The sequence below is a fragment of the Taudactylus pleione genome, unplaced genomic scaffold (assembly GCF_031769625.1).
Source record: "Taudactylus pleione unplaced genomic scaffold, aTauple2 ptg000518l, whole genome shotgun sequence".
Taxonomy (NCBI): domain Eukaryota; kingdom Metazoa; phylum Chordata; class Amphibia; order Anura; family Myobatrachidae; genus Taudactylus; species Taudactylus pleione.
In genome coordinates, this window is record NW_028284920.1 from 11,529,806 (window position 1) to 11,551,394 (window position 21,589).

Consider the following 21,589-nt stretch of genomic DNA (forward strand, 5'->3'; position numbering starts at 1 on the left):
TGTAGTATGGGAAATGGGTGAGAAATAAAATCCCAAATCTCCATACAGTCTTTGTCAAAGAACGGAAGAAGGTGGAGGAGTCAAAACATTTCAAGAGCGTCTGCTGGTGACGTGTATCGGGCCACCCATTGGTTCTATCCTCTTATTTCCTTTATCATGGACCATGAACCACAGCATCAGTCTCTTGTCCTTATGGCCGAGCGAGAGGGAGAAGAGGAGGCAGCTGAAGTTCACAGTGGACCTTCCGAGACAGGTTTGGTAAGTAAAGACACAGTGCATACACATAACAAAGAAATACTCAATTTTTAACGTCCCACAAATGTCCACTTAATTGTCATTTATCTCAGATAGTCTTCCTGCCATGCATTACACCCAGCCCACTAAAATAGACCATATACTTCTCCCTCACCTCTTTGGCCCATGCAGTCCCTGTGGTTTGCATTGGAGGTGCTTTCACTGATGACCCTGTGCCCTGCCTACCTGCCCCAACCACCCCTGTGATGCCTCCATCCCAGTCACAGCCTACTCCCCCACCCACTAACCCGACCACCGCAAGCCAGGCTATATATAGTGCCCCTTTAGAAGCAGAGGAGGATATTCCGGGGTTTTACAACAGCGAACGTTTTTTAGTTGTTGTTGCCTGCAGTATCACCAAATTTTAGCTCTCCCAATAGCTACTCTATGGTATACGGTGGTGATGATGCTGATTGGACACGGTCAATGCACACATGGTGCAAGGACAGACTGTTGGAATCCGGTGCCACAATCTGTACTTGTGCCATGTGTTTATTGGCCTATTCAATCTGGCATCAGATCCCACCTTATACCATAGAGCAGCCTAGCTATTGGGACTGATAAAATTTGGTGATAATGCAGTTTTACATTATAAATGCATAAAGGAAACTTTAAAAAACAAATTGGCAAAATTATTTATTTCAAGTTTGGAATCCAAATGTTATACTGTTTTCATAAAGACAGTTTTATTACTCGCAGCACAGTTTTAGTACTCGCAGCCATATTGGCAGAAAATTTTACACAGTTTTAAATTGTTTATACAGTAGTTTTCTACATTTAAAACTCAGAAGAAATAAATATGTAGTGTGTTTTTTCTTAACTTACAAAACTGGTACTGCAGCACTTTGCAATAGCCTTGCATGTCTCCGGGATGATGATGCCAAAGCCTGAGGGGATATGAGGGTCCCAAACTTCAGGTCTTCCAGTGACCTTCCTGTAGATAGGTACCTCAGGGTAGCCACCAGCCTCTCCTCAGCAGGGACTGCCCTCCGCAGCTTAATATCCTGCTTCTGGATATAGGGGGTCACCAGAAGCAGCAACTCCTGGAAGTTGCCATTATCCATGTGCAGGAAGTTGCGGTAGTTGACCGGATTGTTCTCCTGAATCTCCATCAGCAGGGACATGTGAGAGCAAGTAACCCTCTGCAGCTGCCACTTTTTGGTCCAGCATGCTCTTCTCCTTTGCTGGGCCCTCTCCTTCAACACCTTAACCCCAGCATAGGTGGCCAGAACTCTATACCGATAGGGATCCATCAGCACAGAATGCAGGATAGAATGCAGGTAAAACACACTTTGTTGAGCCAGGCAAAACAAAACAGTAAAATAGCAATGTACAGCATTCAGCAGGTATACACCAAGGCTCACTAGTCACAGAGCAGAAGTGCACAGACCTAAAATGGCTTCTGCTTTATATACTCCCTAGTTAAGCCCGCCCATTATTTAAATATTGTTGAAATCTTGCAGATCATCGTGAGGTGTTTGGTAAGCTAACGATTTGTTGTGCATGATCTCACGATTCGGACATCGGACACAATGCATGATAGATCATGAGGTTGTGGGTCAAATTATACACTCTTTACACCAAATTGTCTCCAGGACTGCCGGGGAGCTACCGGGGTGAGTTCAAGGGAAATCAGACATCGCATCGTGAGCACATCGCGTAGTGTGTAGGCACCTTAGATTTGGGAAGGATGTGTCCAAACTGAACTGTAAATTGCAGTGTAAAAATATAGCTGTCCAGCATTGTGGGCTACATGCAAAAGCAGCCAGTATTTACCCTACATACAAAAATAATGTATGTATTTGCACCCCTTGCATTGCAATATGGTTTGTCCAGGTGCACAGTTACCTGCTCTATCTTACTTGATTCCCAAATCTGAATCAGACCCAATCTCCTGTTCACAACTTTTGTCAAATTAGATTTATTTTGAGTATGATGATTCAAAGTTGGCATACAGTTGATCTCTGCTATGCGGCCAAGTAGCTGGAAAATGTGTTTAGCCACATGTCTTATGATAGATAAAGCTTTAAATACATCATGCAGTTGAATCCATACCATATATTTAACAGTTATAATCATCAATATGTTAACTATACCTATGGGACACATAATGATATGCACCCTAAAAGCAGTCTCTTAAACATAATGATTATGGTGAAGTGACCATATCAAAATGGTGCATTAGGCCACCCCCCATGTAATACAATCTTGTTCTAGTGCTACTGATAGGAGCTAGATACTCTAAAAGGAGAGTCCACACAGGAGTATCCAATTCTGATTTAGAACAGTACCGCTGCTTCCTATTATTAAATAAATGGTCACGTTTACCAAAATTAATAGGAAGGTGCTCCCGAGAATAGTGTGTTTTACTAATATGGATACAATAGAAAGTATTCTGTAGTGAAGCACTCACATTTAGCAGCAGAGAACTGAGAACATAAAATATAACTTTCATTTGTAATATTTATAACTGTATGATACCATTCAATAACCTCTTAAAAATATGAGTAAACTGGATGTCGCTGATTACAATTTAATAATGTTTTATAATTCCTTATGTCGGAGGTGTTCATTATCCCATGAAATCTCTGTTAATTTCATTTATGCATGTATTTGAGTAACAATGTCAGTTTGTTCTCACAGGCATACTATAGATGTTATGTTGGCCAGATTCATGTGCCAGCAAGTATTGCATGCAATAATCTTTTATATAATATTCATTGGTATGTTTGTTTTGTTGTTTGTTTGTCTTTCCTGTTATCCATTTGGACACCCCTGCACCTATTGGAATGAAACCAATGTGGGGTGGTCCAGTTGGATCCTGGCCAGGTTTTAGGGGGGTAGGTTCCTGGTAGGACCTCTCATTGGTGTACGTTGGGCAGAATTTTGACCCGGCGAGCCTGTTCTGAGCCTGCCACTGGATGGCCTTCGAGGAAAACTTCACAGAGTGGTAACATTGGATCCTAGAAGACATACTAGGGGGTTGACGTTCCGATCAGACACCCTGTTGGTGTACACTCAGCCGATCTTTGACCCGGGTAGCCTATTCTGGGCCTTACACTTGATGGATTTGGATGAAAACTTCACAGAGGGGTGGCAATTGGTCTGTATGTTGAGCAGAACTTTTACCCAGGGAGGCTGTTCTGTGATCTGGTTTGTGCACATGCTGAAACCACTGCTCTGATGCATGTTTTACCATACAGTGACGTGATCACTTCTCAGTGTCCGAGGAGACAGTGGGAGATATTTATCAAAGCTTTGAGAGAGATTAAGTGGATAGTGGTAAAATACCAACCAATCAGCTCCTTACTGTAATTTTACAGGCTGTGTTTGAAAAATGACAGTTTGCTGATTGGTAGGTACTTTATTGCTCTGCTTTATCTCTCTCCAAGCTTTGATAAATCTACCCAGTGTCCCCTATTTGTAGTACTTACCCCTGTATGGGCATAGATATATTTCCCAGCCACCTGGATAATCACGGTTTAGATATTCATAGTTGCCAGGTTACCATGCTGGCCAGCCTATCCACTAAGAGCCCACATTTAGGTGACTGTGGGCCAATCAGAAGAGCTCCTAGACTGTTGCCAGGTTACCCCAAATAACAGGATTACTGTAGGTGGCTTGACAGTTTGGGCATAACCCTCACTAGATGATGGATCTAATAATCTGTGGGCAGCTTTACTGTCAAAGTGCCTTGCTAACATGTCAACAAAATGATAGTCAACTTAATGACCATGTTGACATTCAGAATGTGTCAACCTTGTGGTGTAAACTTTCTAAATGCCAACTTTTTTATTGTTGACTAATCGACCATTATCTGAGGTCTGGGGCTGGTTATACTTTTTTGGGGGGGATACCTTACAACTTTTCTTTATAAATTAACAATTTCTTCTCTTTTAAACATCATACTAATCTGTGCAGTGCTTCAGCCAAACTGGTCTATTTTGTATTATTACTATTCAGCTGTGATGTTTCTGTGGCTTCTATTTGGTTTACAAGGCAGCGCCTTTGCAAACCAGTCACACCAATGTCACTGTGTGCTCTGTGCACAGACCGCTATGTAGTCTATCCAATCCAAGTGAACACGGACCCAAAGCACCTCTCCACCTGACCCGTTACTGGACGTGGCATGGTACTACATTGGTGCTTGCATTGGTGATGTCAGTAAATTTTGTTTTTGTTATTGATAAGCTTAAACTTGACGGATCAAGATAAACAAAGTGCAGGTTATTCCTAGGAGTTTCTATTACAATATTAAGAATTTTTCATGACTATCGGTTCAGTAGTTTTTGAGCCAACTTGGAACAAACAGACAGACACAACATTCTTATTATATTAGTGAACTTTGTTTATTTTATTTTACTTAACCCATTAGTTCATTAGAGGAACCAATTTGATTTTGGAGGTAGTTTATATTTACATCTATATATAGATTTCACTGATTAACTATATATTTACCAGTATCCACTGTTTTGATGGTTTTATTATACTGTATGTATTCTATATTATTTAAATTGTTTGCTAATAATATATTAAACAGATTTTTTTTATTGTTTATGGTGTCTTGATAATTTTACAATTTCTGCCACATTAAGATGCCTGGGGGTATATTTATTGCTATGGGCAGCATCTCCACTTGTAAACACCTTCAATTTAGTTAATATACCCCTTAGTATTTTGCTATCTTTTTACACATTAGATATCACTTTTTCATTAGCATAATTCCACCCCTTTTTTTCTAAGTTTTTCTTTTTATAAACAGTGAGTGAACACACACACTTACATTTGGAAAATGAAGCTTTGGAGTTATATATTTTTATTTTCACAACAATCTTTTTGATAATTTTTTTTTTTTTTACACTAGCATCTGGTTACTGTGTGAGCACATAATACAGCAAACATAAACTTTACATAAGGAGTAACTGCACTTTGGAAATTATTTGGTAAATTAGGCTAAAGTTATGCTACAACCATTAAACGTAAAATAGTCACCTTGCATAAGTTTCAGCATACAACTTTTGCAAACATGGTAAAAACTAGTACTATTAATTATAAAGTTAGTTATGTTGCCAGGAGCTTCTTAGATCAGAATGGTACGTCTTTAAATCCCTTTGGGGACTAAACTTCTACTACATATAGAATAAATTCTGAATGCAATGTACTGTATCATTGGGGGGCCCTCTCTCCATGATCCTAAAGGAGATAATTATTTCTACAAATCATTTGATGATCATCTGAACTGCACAAATTAAGCACATATGCCGGTAGGCATTATAGGGCAAATTACAGGTATGAAACAAAAACTAATGTCTTCCTTTAAGTTCAGTTTATAATGTTAAAAAATCTATTTAGCTGTTTTGAATTAAAACTTTTTCTGTAATCTGTGACTTCAGGAAAAATTGTATATTGCTTCTGAATTAATTTTTTTTTTCAAAGTATAAGTGACACGATTTTCATCATCATCGTCATCATCATTATTAGTTTTGATGCTTGTATTAATGTAATTACGATCTTAGATAGGCAATTATGATCACAAAAACATTTGTTCATAATAATCATCAATACATGCTGCAAATTAAATTGTGGGCAAGATGAATGTGTGACAGCCCTCACTAAGAAAATGCTCAGACTTGGAAGAAATTGCAGAAACTTAAATAGCATGCACAGTGTTCCATCCTTCAAACAAATGGTAAATAAACCTCAATACTAATAGACATGCAAAGTTATTAAGGATTGTGAAGAATAGTTTGATCTGCTTTATATTGTATGTGCCCATATTATGGGGCTGATTCTCAGTTGAGAGCAAATCAAAGAAAGCAAATAAGTTTGTACTGTATCTGCAACAAACCATGTTGCAATGCAAGGGGTACAAGATCATTTATTTTTCTTGCACCTCTTTTCTATACATTGTTAAATAAATCTTTTACATAGCGTTAGAAATCTAAAAGCTTAGTTTAGTTTTTTTTTTTGAAGTAGAGAGTATTCCAATGAATTAGCAGGTTTTGCAGTGAAGGTGAAGTAGCCTATTTAATCACTTCATAAGGCTGTGACTACTGCACTCAAGTTTGTGTATGACTGATCTTTAAAGCCCATTCTCTGCTATCATTAAACAGTAGTGAAACTTTGTGCTATATTAGCATCAAATAGGGTCTCTGTTGCTGGCAAAGTGTGGATTTCTGGTTATGAGTCTCCTCCTAGTGTCACTTATTATTTTACAACTTTTCTATTTAATGAGCTTTTGTATGTTGGTAAAATGTTTGTACCAATGTATATAATGATGATGATGTTGTACCGGACTAGTCGTACTAAGAATGGCTAGTGATGGTGGCCAGTTGTTCCAGGGATCTTTGCCGTGCCTTTCTTGTGTGGGTACAGGCGCAGGCACTGCATGGAGACACTGTGAATCTCAAATGAGATTCAATTGCACATTCCCCAGCTCCTGTGCATGCTGAGAAGAGCATAGTGATGGCCTCAGTAGCAGTAAGAAGATATGTCTTTCTGCTCCCCCTCCCCCCCCCCCCAAAAAAAAGTTATTTTGCTATGGGGTTGGTGAATTTGCTATGGGGCTAGCGAATTATAGTGCATCCACTGCTCTAACAGCAGAAAAGGCTAAATATTATATTATTTAAAATAAATTTGGTTTTGTATGTAAATTAACTTTATTGACTTCATGACTGTGTCACACACATATTGTGAGTCCTGCTTTGCACACATTTGTATTTAAAAGTGTCTGTGTTCATGTCGATATTCCCCTACAGTAACATGTGTATTTCGGTATATATAAATCAGCATATATGAAATCAGGAAAATAATGTTTTGTTCACAATTCTAAAATGTACTGGTATGGGATCTATTATCTGAAATGGTTGGAAATTAGGGCTTTCCAGATAATGATTTCCTTTATATATTTTTTTGGGGGGGATTCAAAAAACAAATAAAAAACAAGAGTGGCATTTGTCAAATTAGCAGCTATTAGGAGGAGGGTGTTAGACTCCTCAATCTAAGAAATAATATGAAAAAGAAAAACAGCGCTAATGGTTATTCATTCGTTGTAATCTAATACAACTCATATGCGGCTAGGTCAATGTTAAAAGCACATTTACTATAAATTGAAACATATTAATGTAACACAATATGGTTATATATGTTAAAATGCATACATATAGAAATGACCACATAATCAATAGGGGATGTAGTTATGAGACCGGCAGAGATTTGTCATTGAACAAAACAGTGTGCACACTGATCAAATATATTATTATTCATGTGGTCCCAAAATCCTGTTTAACTCGCTCTCACCAATATTCGATATAGTGGTGTGAATATGATATGAGAGTTCCGGTTTAGTAGAAAAAATTGTATTACCCAGTAGTTTAGGAAGAAGTCCCAGCTACTTGTATAACTGGTCCAGAAAATACATGCAGGACAATCCAGCATGCAGCTTAATGCGTTTCCGTGTGGAATAGACCCCAGCCTTCCTCAGGAGTAAGTTCCAGTTATACAAGTAGCAATACCTAATAACATCCTCTGCTGCCTTCTCTTAGGATTTTTGCGAGGACACCTTGCTAACTGACTTCTGCTTGGCCTTCTTCCTGAGCTTCTGGGAAATACGTATACGTTTTTCTAATTACTGGAGATCAAACTGGAACTCTCATATATTCACACCACTATATCGACTATTGGTGAGAGCGATTTAAACAGGATATTGGGACCACAGGAATAATAATATATTTGATCAGTGTGCACACTGTTTTATGATATGGCCATTTCTGTATGTATGCATTTTAACATATATAATCATATTGTGTTACATTGATATGTTTCAATTTATATTAAATGTGCTTTTAACATTAACCTAACCCCATATAAGGTTTTATTAGCCGTGGGATATACCCCACAGCTAATTAATCACACTACACGGGAAATAGCTATTCAGTTATTGTAATTGGCCTTTTTACCGCATGGTAAACCAGGGGTCAATACACCCTAACCCATTGATTCCACTTAAAGTGCGGAATCAATGGGTTTCCCCACATGCTAAAATGCAAAATCCTACCTCTGGTAATTAGCGCACAGGGTTCCCGCAGCGAATTGAATTGGGCACCATGATCAAATAGCTGAAGGGTAAACCCTGCAACTAATTGAATTCCCCCCTTAGAGCACTATGTCTGAATTATATTAGATTGTATTTAAACATTTTGTCTGTCTTTTCCAACATGGTCCTTTGCATTCCTCCCCTAAATAAAAGATATATTCATAGCTCCGCCTAATACACTACTTGTAAGAGAAAATAGCTGGTGAACATGTTTGTATACATGACACTATTACCAGGCAGCAGCACAGATTTACCACCTTTCCTTACTTTCACTAATAGATTGTGGAACTTTCAGAAAAACAGGTTTCTGGATAAGACATCTTACAACTGCATATGATTATATATAATATAATATAATATAATGTCTGTACAAAAGTCAAGACCATTCATCACTTATTGGTGAGTTCTGATGTCATTACTTCAATGTTTATTATACCCCTTCCACACAGAAAAGCAAACTCCCGAGTTAAGTATTTGGACCCGGTAATTGCAGGGCTCTTTTTCTGTGTGAAAGGGTCAACTAGGGTTGAAATTACCAGGACTACAACCCTGGTTTTTACCAGGGTCGAAGTACAGGGAATGAGACACGGGTTGACCCTTTCTCACAGAAAAAGTACCCTGGTTGATCTGCAAATTACCAGGTCCAAATGCTTGACTCTGGAATTTGCTTTTCTGTGTGAAAGGGGGTAAAGAGTGGGACCGGCAAAAAAAACAGTGCATTAAACGCGGGGTAACAGCCGGGTTTTTGGCTATTTTCTGTGTGAAAGTGAAATTAGTACATTGTGTGTATTACAGGGAATAATGGCCCCAATACTCAATTTTTTTTTCTTCTGAATAACTTATCAGCAATGTCTAACAGTCATATTATTTACATTGGGGAGCATAGTATGCAATTTTCCACTCTTCTAATGCTTTCTTTTGTATGTGTGAATAGGAAGTGCTAAGGCCCCCATACACGGGGCGATTTTTCACACGATCTGGCCATTTTCGACTGATCGTAAAGACCAATCGTGTGAAAAATAGGGTTTTCATAGACGATTCCGATGTGATCTTGTAAGATGCATCGTATACCATTTACAGCATGCTGCAATGCATCGCACGAAACTTGAAAACATAACGAGGTGTCGTACGTTTTCAAATCATTCCGTGTATGGGGGCCTTTAGCCTAAATTCTAACATTTACTATTAATCACTGGGGAATTTTTTGCAGACAATAGAGGCAATTTTGAAAATGTGGACAAAACTCTTGTTGAATTTATGATATACTGTACATAGGTATAATAAATAAAATAAAAAAAACAGATAAAGTGAGATATATGAATTATAGCAGATTAAGGATTCAATAGGTTTCAGTCATATTTGTAACATTGACCGCACCCCATTCCATTTATGTTATGCCACTGACCGACACTGAAATATTGTCCAAATGTCCACTTCCAGGCCTGGACTTACATTGTTATGCCTTTCCTGCCATGTTTAGCTGTTTCCACCCTCCACATCCACAAAACGTTATGACCACACATGCATGTATGTTATGTATTCCTGAAGGTTTCCCACAAAATGAGGTGGAAGGGATGGAGCCGCTCAGTGCAGAATGCTGCTCAATGCATGTAAGAAGAGGGAGTACATTGATGAGGAAGCATTGGGGGCCCTTAATGTTAATGAGTAACAACCGATAATACTGAGGTCCCTTCTTTGCAATTTGTGTCGGTTTACTCCCTGTATATCAAGGGCATAGTAACTAAATATATGAGCCCGTTTATTCCTTTGCTTTATTTCTATATAATAGGAGTTACAAGTCTTTTGTGAGCAGTCCATTTCATTTGCAACTGCCTAAGACTAATCTACAGTCGTAGATTCTTCAGACACTACGCATATTACAGAGGGATGTAGATTAAATCCCGGCTGTTGGGAAGCTGTCGCTCGGAATTTCGGCGCCATAAACTCGAGCCCTTTGCTTCCTTTTGGGAGACCTGAAAACTCTTAGGCTGCAGATTAAGGCACTTCTACTTGGCGCCAGCCTAAAAAATTTGTTGCCATTGGACGAGTAAACACACACACACAAGCACACACACGCACACACACACACGCACACACACGCACACAAAAAAGAAAGTCTCTGATGCAGAGTACTACCCCAATTTGCATAGTGTACAGTATCTTGCATGAATTGCATGCACAGAAAGTAAAATCACACATATGTGTGATATCAAATTTGCATACATTTTACATATGCAAATCCCTATGAACGGAGATATGGAACTGACATAGGAGGGGTTGTTCTCACATAGAAGTTAGTAACGGTGTGTTCATACAAATATGGCTCATACAGACCAGCAATTGTGTGCATATATGCCCGATAGGAGGCATATCTTTTTCAGCATCCCTGGAGAAGGGTATGACTTTTATTTTTTTATTGTCTTGACATTTTTAGCAGATTCGGGAACCGGACCCGGACATATCTTTTTAGGTCACACTCAAATCCAGCCTGTGACACCCCCCCCAGACAACACTATTTTTTTTAAAGTTTAAACATTTTTATTATATTCTGTTTTATGTGCACTTTTATATAATAAAATATTTTTTGTCATCGGAAAAGGATTGAAAGCTTTTTTTGAGTACTGGTATGCACTATTTTGATCATCTATAAATAAACCCTTGTGAGCTTTTTACTACACTATATCAGTGTAAGTGAGGTATGCCACCTCAACATTTATAATAATCCCCATATGAAGAAAAAATTTCAGGCATAAGGTAGTTGGTTAGCATTTGCAAGACCCTGCCAAAGACACCTATATAGGAGCTTTTCCCTTGTCTGAATAGTGAGTGGGGTATGCTCCAGATATTTATTATTCCAACAGTATCAATACTTGGGAAACACCCTTTTAAAATCTGGATTACACATTGTGATATCCTCTTTATTTTCATGTGTATTTGATTAAAATGACATTGTTGAGGATACAAACAACACAACAAAAAAAGAAACACGAGCCATATTTTTCTTTTAAGTTAATTATACATTTTATTTATTTTTGTACACTATTGAAGCATCACATTTTTTACATCCACCTTTAAGTGACTTTGATAGTAGCACCATCTTCCACACTGTACCTAATTTATTGTTATATCTTTTGCACCTGTTACAGGACAGGTACAAATACAGACTGATGTGATCACATGTCATAAACTAAGCACACCTACTGCCTATGTGACTGAGTACACCTCTCAAGATGTATACAATGCTATATACAGTAGTGCTTGAAAGTTTGTGAACCCTTCAGAATTTTCTGTATTTCGGCTTAAATTTGGCCTAAGACTTCCTCAGATTTTCACACAAGTACTAAAAATAGACAAAGAGAACCAAATCAAACAAATGAGACAAAATTAGAGGTGCTCATTTTTTTATTCAGGAAAATAATCTAATATCACATATCTGTGAGTGGCAAAAGTAGGTGAACCTTTGCTTTCAGTATCTGGTATGACCACCTTGCTTCTAAATGTTTCTGGTAATTGTTGATTACTTGTGAACATCGGTGTGGAGGAATTTTACCCCATTCCTCCATACAAAACAGCTTCAACTCTGTTATGTTGGTGGGTTTCCTCCCATGAACTGCTCGCTTCAGGTCCTTCCACAACATTTCGATTGGATTAAGGTCTGGAGGTTGACTTGGCCATTCCAAAACTTTACATTTATTCTTCTTTAACCATTCTTTGGTCAAATGATTTGTGTGCTTTGGATCATTGTCTTGCTGTATGACCCATATTCTCTTGAGATGCAGCTCATGGACAAATGTCCTGACATTTTCCTTTAGAATATTCTGGTATAATTCAGAATTCATTGTCCCATCCATGATGACAAGTTGTCCTGGGCCAGATGCAGCAAAACAGGCTGAAACCAAGATAGTGACATCACCACCATGTTTCACAGACTGTATGAGGTTTTTATGCTGGAATGCAGTGTTATCCTTTCTCCAAACATAACGCTTCTCATTTAAAAAAAAAAAAAGCTCTATCTTGGACTCATCTGTCCACAAAACATTTTTCCAATAGTCTTCTTGCTTGTCCAGGTGATCTTTAGCAAACTGCAGATGGGCAGCAATGTTCTTTTTGGAGAGTAGTGGCTTTCTTCTTGCAATCCTGCCATGCATACCATTGTTGTTCAGTGTCCCCCTGATGGTGGACTAATGATCATTGACATTAGCTAATGTGAGAAAGGCCTTCAGTGGCTTAGCGGTCACCTTGGGTTCCTTTGTGACCTTGCGTAATATTAAATGCCTTGCTCTTGCCATGATCTTTGTTGGTCGACCACTCCTGGGGAGGGTAATAATGGTCTGGAATTTCCTCCATTTGTAAACAATCTGTCTGACTGTTGATTGGTGGACTCAAACTCTTTAGATATGGTTTTGTAACCTTTTTCCAGCTCTATGAGCATCAACAACTCTACTTCTGAGGTCCTCAGAAATCTTAGTTCATGGTATGATACACTTCCACAAACGTGTTGTGAACATCAGACTTTGATAGATCCCTGTTCTTTTAAAAAGACAGGTTGTCCACTCACACCTGATTGTCATCCCACATATTTAATATACCTGACTCTAATTGCACCTTCAAAATATTTGCTAAGCCTAAAGGTTAACATACTTTTGCCACTCACAGATATGTGATATTGGATCATTTTCCTCCAAAAAAAATGAGCATGTCTAATTTTTTGTCTCATTTGTTTGATTTGGTTCTCTTTATCTACTTTTAGGACTTGTGTGAAAATCTGAGGTAGTTTTAGGCCAAATTTCAGCTGAAATATAGAAAATTCTGAAGGGTTCACAAACTTTCAAGCACCACAGTATTGGTGTATAAATACGCTATTTTTGCATGCACTTATTTTTAAGAAAAATGTATGCTCACTTTGCTACAACTCTGCAGCTACAATAAGTTATTAAACTGAGTTAATTTTACATAGATGTAGCAGTAGAAAAGCACATAACGTTTTGGGCTAATATCATATTCATTTTAAACATTATATACTTTCTTGCTGTGAATCTCTGCAATTGCTATTAATAAAGATGAACTCTTAACCAAGGTCGATTTCCAAATGTGCAGATCTTCTGACTGTTTGTATACATAAAGTTATACAGATTCAGTGCTGTTCCATGCTGATTTAATGCTGCTGCATGTACTGTATTTCCTATGTAAATATTATCCAAATGCTTTTAAAAAGAAACAAGTATATTCTTTTGTAAAAAAGAATAGTGATCAATTTGTTTTTTAGAATCTTTATATAAAGAATTGTCACATTATTTTACTTTCAATCAAATACACAGCACAAAAGGACATGGGACAAGATACTTTGAAATATGTAACAGGTGGTTGGAAAAACATATACTGAAAAAACACATCATAGTAAAGGAATATGAATACAGTTCAATGAGCTACTGTAAATCATCTAGACTAAGGTGAAACCAGGAAGGATACTTGTGATTTAGATCAAGAATCATTTATACTGGCAAATAAGTATTCTCCAAATAGTGCTTTTTGAAAATAAAAATTACCAGTACTCATCTAAAGTTACAGGTTGATACAAGATTTATAGTTCCTTCCAGCATCTGACAAGTGTATAGATACTAGGGTGGCCAATCCTGAGTCATTTTTTCAATCCCAAGATTTGAGATTGAAACATGCTCAATGCCGGGATCCCCAGGATTGAGTTGGTCAATGAAAAATAAAATATACAAACATAATCATCATGGCCCAGGCTCAAAGGAAAACTATAAAACTGTCATGTGCCCAGGCAGCAGAGCAGGCACTCACCGGGTGTGGGGCTGGGCTGGGCGGTCTGGCAGCACCAGTACTGGACTGAGTGGCAGGGCAGCAGCAGGGCTCCCTCCTCCTCCCGAGGTCCAACTACAATCAGTCCACTCCAGGCACAGGCAGAATTTATGTGACACTCCAATCCCAGGATTCAAATCCCAGCTATTTTGGGCCCAAATCCCGGGATTCTGCAATCCTGATCCCGCTATTGGCCACTATAGTAGATACTTATTTTATTCATTCTGAATTGATTTCACTGGTTTCTTATTGCCTCTGAAACTAGTTATAGAAAAATTTTTTTACCAAAACAATAGGTGCTACATACAGTACATTGTCCCCACCATAGCTGTTCCTTAAGAAGTGTATATGTAAAATAAAAATAATAAAATGTATGTAAATATAATTGCCAGAAGGATCTTAGGGTATTACCTGCAATCTCAACAAATGGGCCACTCTAGACCTTGGTGCCTTTCTGGAAATCTTTATCCTGTTATCTCCTGATCTCTGCATTTATACATTGAGTCTAGAAGCTAGTATGGCATTCACATGCAAGATGGCCTCACAGGCAAGATCTGTCAGATGCTTAGGCATATTGACAAAATAACTGTTACAAATTGGCAATAATTTGCTGCAAATATAAAATTACGAATATTATATTCTTCAGCACTAAAAGAGAACTTTGAATGTTAATCATGTGTCCAAAATAAAATCGCATATAGTAAATAAAACTAAGCTGTAGTGTACACAGAAGCTGGTGCTGAGTTGTACAGACACATGTTTGTGCGGTGTAATATCTGCAAATTGGTTCTGATCATGTCCAGAAAATATTTGTGCCCACTCTGTATGCTGAGTTGGTGCTGTCAGTAGCCATATTAATTGCTTGTGAGAGAATATTTTGGCCGGTGCCAAGTTAGAGTTTTTAAGGTAACAGACTCTCAGTAATATATGCATATCAATTGCTTCTGCCTGTGATAAGTGTAAGTACAGTGTATCTACTTAGTTTGTTTAGTATCTGAGGTACAGGGAACAAAGTTGTTTTTCCAAGGTATCAAGGAGAAGGTGTAAAATGCATTTACCAAATCAAATAATGACTGTATTTTCATCAAGATAAACAATACCACAAAGGAAGAAAATGATGATAATAATAATAATAATAATAATAATAATAATAATAATAATAATAATAATAATAATAATAATAATAATAATAATAATAATATAATAATAATAATTTTATTTAAAGTGCTTTTCTCCCGAAAATGCAAGGTGCTATAAAGAAATCATTAACGTAATACAGAGATTTACATTTGCAGAAAACACAGAAACTGTGATCTTAATACAGGTGTGAGGCAGCCATTTTGGGTCATTAGTTCATGAATTATTCATCCTACCCTGAAGGTTACTTGAGGCAGCCATCTTGGGCATACAACATAGTCTATACTGGCTGGAAGAGGCAATGCTTGAACAAGATAAGTATACTGTAAAGAATACTTATGCAAGATACACAATCCTTACAAAATCATTCGATCTATGCATTGTTCATCCTACCCACAACAGTACCAGATAAGGTTTCCACCTCATCCCTTTAATAAGGAACACATATGAATTACAGTACACAGGATCTGTGGCTGGCTGACTTGAAGTTCTTATTTCCCTTGGTTTTAATCAGCCACAGAATCTGTGTAATGCATATGTGTTCCTTATTAAAGGGATGGTCTGGCAACCCTAGTACCATTGAGGTAGCCATCTTGAAGAGGGTGATGTGACTGAAATAATATAATGTACACCATGTAGAAAGTCACAAATGCAATTTGAGTTATTTCAATCAATTTCACAGTTAAATATATAATATTCACTTGTAAAGAAGATACAGCAAAAATATTACAAAATAATGCAAGTACTGTACAACATTTTCAAATATACTGCTTTTTCTTTACAACCTAGAAATGGTCATCTATCAAAATGATACAGCGCTTCACTCTTATCTGACTAAGTTCTTAATTAAAGGTTTATCTGATATCCCAGAACTCCAATATCCAGCTTTCATAACATTTCTGCTCATCTACATCATCATCATCCTTGGGAATAGTAGCATCTTCACTGCCATTTGTTTGAATTCTCATCTGCATACGCCTATGTACATGTTCTTGTTGCATCTTTCCATCACCGATGTTGTTTACACTTCAAGCATTCTGCCTAAGCTACTAAACATGCTCATGACAAACAATAACACAATCTCATTTTGGGGATGTATATATCAGATGTATTTATTTTTAGCCATGGCTTGCACTGAGGTGCTCATACTGGCAGCCATGGCATATGACCGCTATGTGGCTATCTGCCACCCTCTGCATTACATTGTCCTAATGAGTATGAAACAAACTGCTGTACTAGCAGCTGCTGCATGGGCTATCGGGTTTATAGACACTAGTGGTCATGCTGTCCTTATATCTAGACTGTCCTTTTGTGCCTCCCACATCATTGATCATTTCTTCTGTGATGTTATTCCACTGCTAAAGATCTCCTGCAGCGACACACATATGGTTGAAATGATTAACTACATTGAAGGGACAGTAATATTATCATCAGTGTTTATACTTACATTAGTGTCATACATATTTATTATATCCACCATAATCAGAATAAAATCTTCAGAAGGTCGAAGTAAAGCATTTTCTACCTGTTCCTCTCACCTAACCTGTGTTGTTATATTTTATGGGACTATTATCTGTTTGTACATGAGACCTACAACAAGCTATACCCCAAAACAAGACAAGTTCATTGCTCTACTGTATGCTATATTGGTTCCTGTCCTGAACCCTGTTATTTATAGTCTAAAAAACAAAGAAATGAAAGTTGCGCTGATAAAATTTAAGAATAAGTTAGTATGAAACAAAAAAAAAACAGCTACTGTATCAAATACAATCCTAAATTGTTGTGCCATATTAAAGAATCATTTGCATAAAACACAAAATATAAAAAAGATGGCTTTATCGTGTCATTATTTTCTCTAAAATAATATGTTAAGACGTGGTCTCCTTGTTTGTTAAACTTTTACAGAAACACGGTTTACAGTAGCTTTAAAGGTTTGTCCCTATTTAAGCTAATAAATATGTATAGTGGAAATGGGTTGTATAAGTTGAATGGGGCAGTTTAAATTTTAAAATGTCTTCCTCAATAGGTGTGTTACTTATATAAGATAATATTAAGAATATAAAAGTAGGTGAGTTCAATCAGAAAATAATATAAATATATCATATACTGTATATAAAAAAGACCCATAATGCTATTTGTATGTGTGCGTGTATAATATAAAGAATGAGTGAAACCGAATGTTCCCTGGTGATTTGATGGACATATTGCAATGATCAGAAATACTTTTCATTATTTGCATATATTGCCTTAAACTGTTCTTTCACTTTGCTTGTTTAGGATTGGGAGCCTATCAGACATTCTTGAGCACATGTTCAAAAACTCTTAAGAAACCTGCAAACAGTTAATACAGTATTTCTTGGAGGTCTGGCCTCCATCCTTTTCTGGTGCCTCTGGAAAGGCCAGACACTGTGCTAGTGCCCTGACAAACTGTGCTACATTATTCTGTATAGCTGCTGGACCTCTGCAACCCATATTTATTGTTGATGCATAGACGGTGCAATCAATGACAATGGCTCATGGATGACACTGACATAAGAAGAAAAGGAAAGGAAAAGGAAGGAGAGTGGGTCAGGGGCAGATACAGAACACTCAGCACACATACGTGGGGAAATATGGTATATCCTGTACTGTCCCATATAGATCACTGGTGAAAATAAAGTGAATGAACTCTGCAGCCCTAAATACTCGTGTGCAATTGTGAAGGGTTCTCATAGTTTCATAGTTTTTTGTGGCACATTTTTCTGGCATGATTTGTATGTAGTCACTACTTAATGTTTCTGACTGATCATCTTTACCTTAAGTTGCAGCATCTCTTTCATAATTGGAGGTATGATTTCCAGGTTGTCTCCATACTGTATATAGTGCTTACTGTATGTGGTCTCTCTCAAGACTTTATAAGCATGGTACTGATGTAAGCCATACTGTAAGTCATGGCCTTCTTAGCCACAAGATCTAAACCCAATTTAGCATTTATGAGATATTCTGGAACAATGTCTTTGAATTTTCTGACCATGTATCAGTTCAGTGGATGAATGGCGCAGCATCGTAAGTATACAATTACATACATTGGCAGACTAAATGCATCAGTGCAAATTAACTGTTCTGTCCACCATAGGCTAATACATTCATAGAGCCTTACTCCAATGTTCAGGTTTGTATTCCGCAATCTTTAATATTTAGTAATCCTTAATAAAGTTTGGTCTGCAGCAATCTGTGCAAATAACCACGTCAGAGAGAGCCAGGTGCACAGTTGGAGGGGGGTTGTGCCCCTAGTGATGAAGAGTGGGGGGTGTCAGGAGGGTAGCAAGCACCACCAGTGAACTGGTTAGCGGTGGTCGGTTCCTACTCTAGAACCAGCTGCCAGTACCTGTGCTGCGAATGGCATTAGTACTCCCTCCCCTTCCTTCCGGAGACCCCTCTCACTTCTCTTTCCCCTGATTCATTGCCTTCTCTCTCCTCTATCCTATCTGTCTGCTTTTCTACTCCCCATATCCCTTCCCAAGACCCTACCCCTTCTACCTTATTCCCCGTCCCTTCCTCTGTTCTAAGGCATGTCTTTGTAATATTGTACTACTTGTCAAGCTCTGCAGAGACCAAAGAAATCCTTCTTCTGGACAGGTATATATATATATATATATATATATATATATATATATACACATGCATATAGATATACACACATATACATACACATGTCACATATACATTACAACACACAAAAAAAGACCTCTCCAGCGCTAATAAGCCAGAAAGATCTGTTAACAAAGCAGCAGTGAGAAAGAGGTGATTGCCAACCTCACTAGTAATACCAAAAACAAAAGAACACTGCGCTCTAATAACTATGTTGGGACATAGACGATAACACATACATGTGTGTATAGGTCTGCACTGACCAATTTATTCAATCTTAATCAAGAATATACACATGAATATTACAATAAAAAACAATAATGAGATATAGGACCGGAATTGATCAGATTCCTAGTCCACAAGGTATAAAAATATCAACACTCAACATGTAAAACGAGCTCTGATTATAAATATTGAAATCAGCAACAAATTGAGTACACTATTAAAATAATAACAATTGTAAATTGCATAAGTTGTTACATATATCGCAAATGTAGGCAAGTAGATCCAAACACATAAATCGCAATAGTCCTGAGAAATCCCAAGTGAAATCCTTGCAGATATTTATGACTCCCGTTGGAAAACCAATTGTAGCTAAATGGCAATGAGGTCTAAAGAATTAAATAACGTATCCTAAAAGATCACAGTACGGTTTAGGTAACTGCCGCAGGAAGAGACTCCTGTCTCTAATTAAGCCAACGTGCTGGGAGTCATTTGGTTTCGTGCCACAAGCAGTCGGACATTTGACTGCACATATAGGCGGCTCTGTGAAACAGGAGAGATACAGCCAGAGGTATCTGACGGGGTAGCTGAAGATATACGTGGTTAGCGGTCAATAGTCCCGCATCGCTTACCAAGACACAGCCGGAGACCATACAACGATGCCCATCATTCATTCATATGTTGAAATTCTGATTATCAGATTATATATAATTACACAAAATATTAATTTTTTGATGTATTGTGATTTAGGAATGGGATTTTTGCTAGTTTAATAATTCATTTATTTAATATTGATATATTAGGCCAGTGCAGTCATGTTTTTTGTTGGGACATTAGACGTTATATATATGTGTGCATATTTGTGTTTGTATTGTGTTGTCTTTTTGATCATCATATATGTGTATTTATTTATTGATGCATTGACGCACAACTAAATGAGAGAGAGGAGCTGCGGCGGGTGGGTATTGGGAGGAGCCGGCGCCCAGAGCATAGAGGCTGAGACAGAAGAGGGAGCGAGATAGGTAAGATAAGTGTATGTGTGTGTGTGTCTTTGTGTGTGTGTCTGTGTCCTTTCTCCCAGACCCGGGCCAGGCCGTTTTGATGGATGTGTAGTCAATTTCCGACAATGGATACAGTTGATGGGACTGAGGGAGGGGTGGGGGCCCTGCCTTTTTTGTCAGCCCCGGGCCCCATAATTTCTGATGGCAGCCCTGCGTAACTGCATAAACATACAGTATGCAGCATCGGACGCAGATCTGGTAAACATCGACTCCTTGAGTGAGTCTAGGGTCACCCAGAATGGGCGCCGTAATGAGATGCCGGAGCCATGTTTTGTGCGTACAGGTTTGCAGATGCAGGATTTGATACACCCCTGAAATGGTCAGGACATGCCTGCGTTTAGTCCAACACTCCCCGTTGCCTGCCTCAAATGCTCCCTGCCCATCAATCCCACTGTGAATACAGACTTGCAGAGTGCAAGTACAGTAATGTAACTTGATGCATGTGCAGTGTCAAAAAATTTCTTGATTTGAGAAAACATCAGCATTGCATACAACTCTAAATTAGGCCCTCTGTTCTGTATTGTGCAATTTGTGCTGTTCTATGGGGTCACCACTAAGGTGCCGTTATCTGCAATCTATCTGTTTTTGGTGTGTGGATTACCTATGATGAGTCAAATCAGTCTAATTGGCTGATGAAGTGATTGCTATATCATTAATTCAGTTTAGATTAATTCAGCATTTATCCTTCCCTTACTTCTATTACACATAGTCATACCAAAAGAGAAGTGTATGGTGGTGTATCTGTTATTTGAGCAGGCTTTGTGCTTTGTGCAGGGATTTGGATGGAGGGCTCTGTTGGCAAAAAATAATATTAAATCTGCCTTTTGCCTATTGCCCCAGCAGCCTGTTTCCTTTACATTCATATGTTTCAGGCTTGATGATGGCTATTATGTTGAATGCTGCCTCCCAATGGGGTGCTCTGTCTCTTGAGTATTCTTTGAGTGTTTCAATACTTTCCTTCACTGGTGCATCACTGCCAGCACAGTGGAATAGGGAGTGACTAAATATCTTGATGATTTCTTGGTGGTTGGGACAGGCAGTTGGGCAAGTCTGTGTATTTGGATGTCCCAGCCTTTGTATAGCATAAGGCTCCAGTGGCATGTCAAGCTCTGGACACTTAAAACCTCTTTCTTACCTCTTCGGTGCATGTCCAGGCTAGTGTTGAGGTCCGCTCACTCTACACATTGCTCCCGGCTGGTGCTGAGGTCTACCTGCACTGCTCCTGCCCCTTTGACTCAGTGTCCTGTCACTGAGCATGGAAATGGCTCTCTGCAGTCCCTTGTTCACAGCGTGTCTCCCCAGCATGATGGGATACAAACTGCATGCC

The 21,589-nt window shown here is 38.2% G+C and overlaps 1 protein-coding gene across 1 annotated transcript; it reads left to right on the plus strand.

Moving 5' to 3' along the window:
• Positions 1–156: 156 nt before the first annotated feature.
• Positions 157–17,085, plus strand: LOC148501497 (olfactory receptor 5B21-like). The gene is made up of 3 exons (XM_088450433.1): positions 157–258; positions 7,839–7,905; positions 16,139–17,085. Exons 1-3 carry the CDS (start codon positions 157–159, stop codon positions 17,083–17,085), a joined length of 1,116 nt encoding a protein of 371 aa, XP_088306559.1.
• Positions 17,086–21,589: the final 4,504 nt, after the last annotated feature.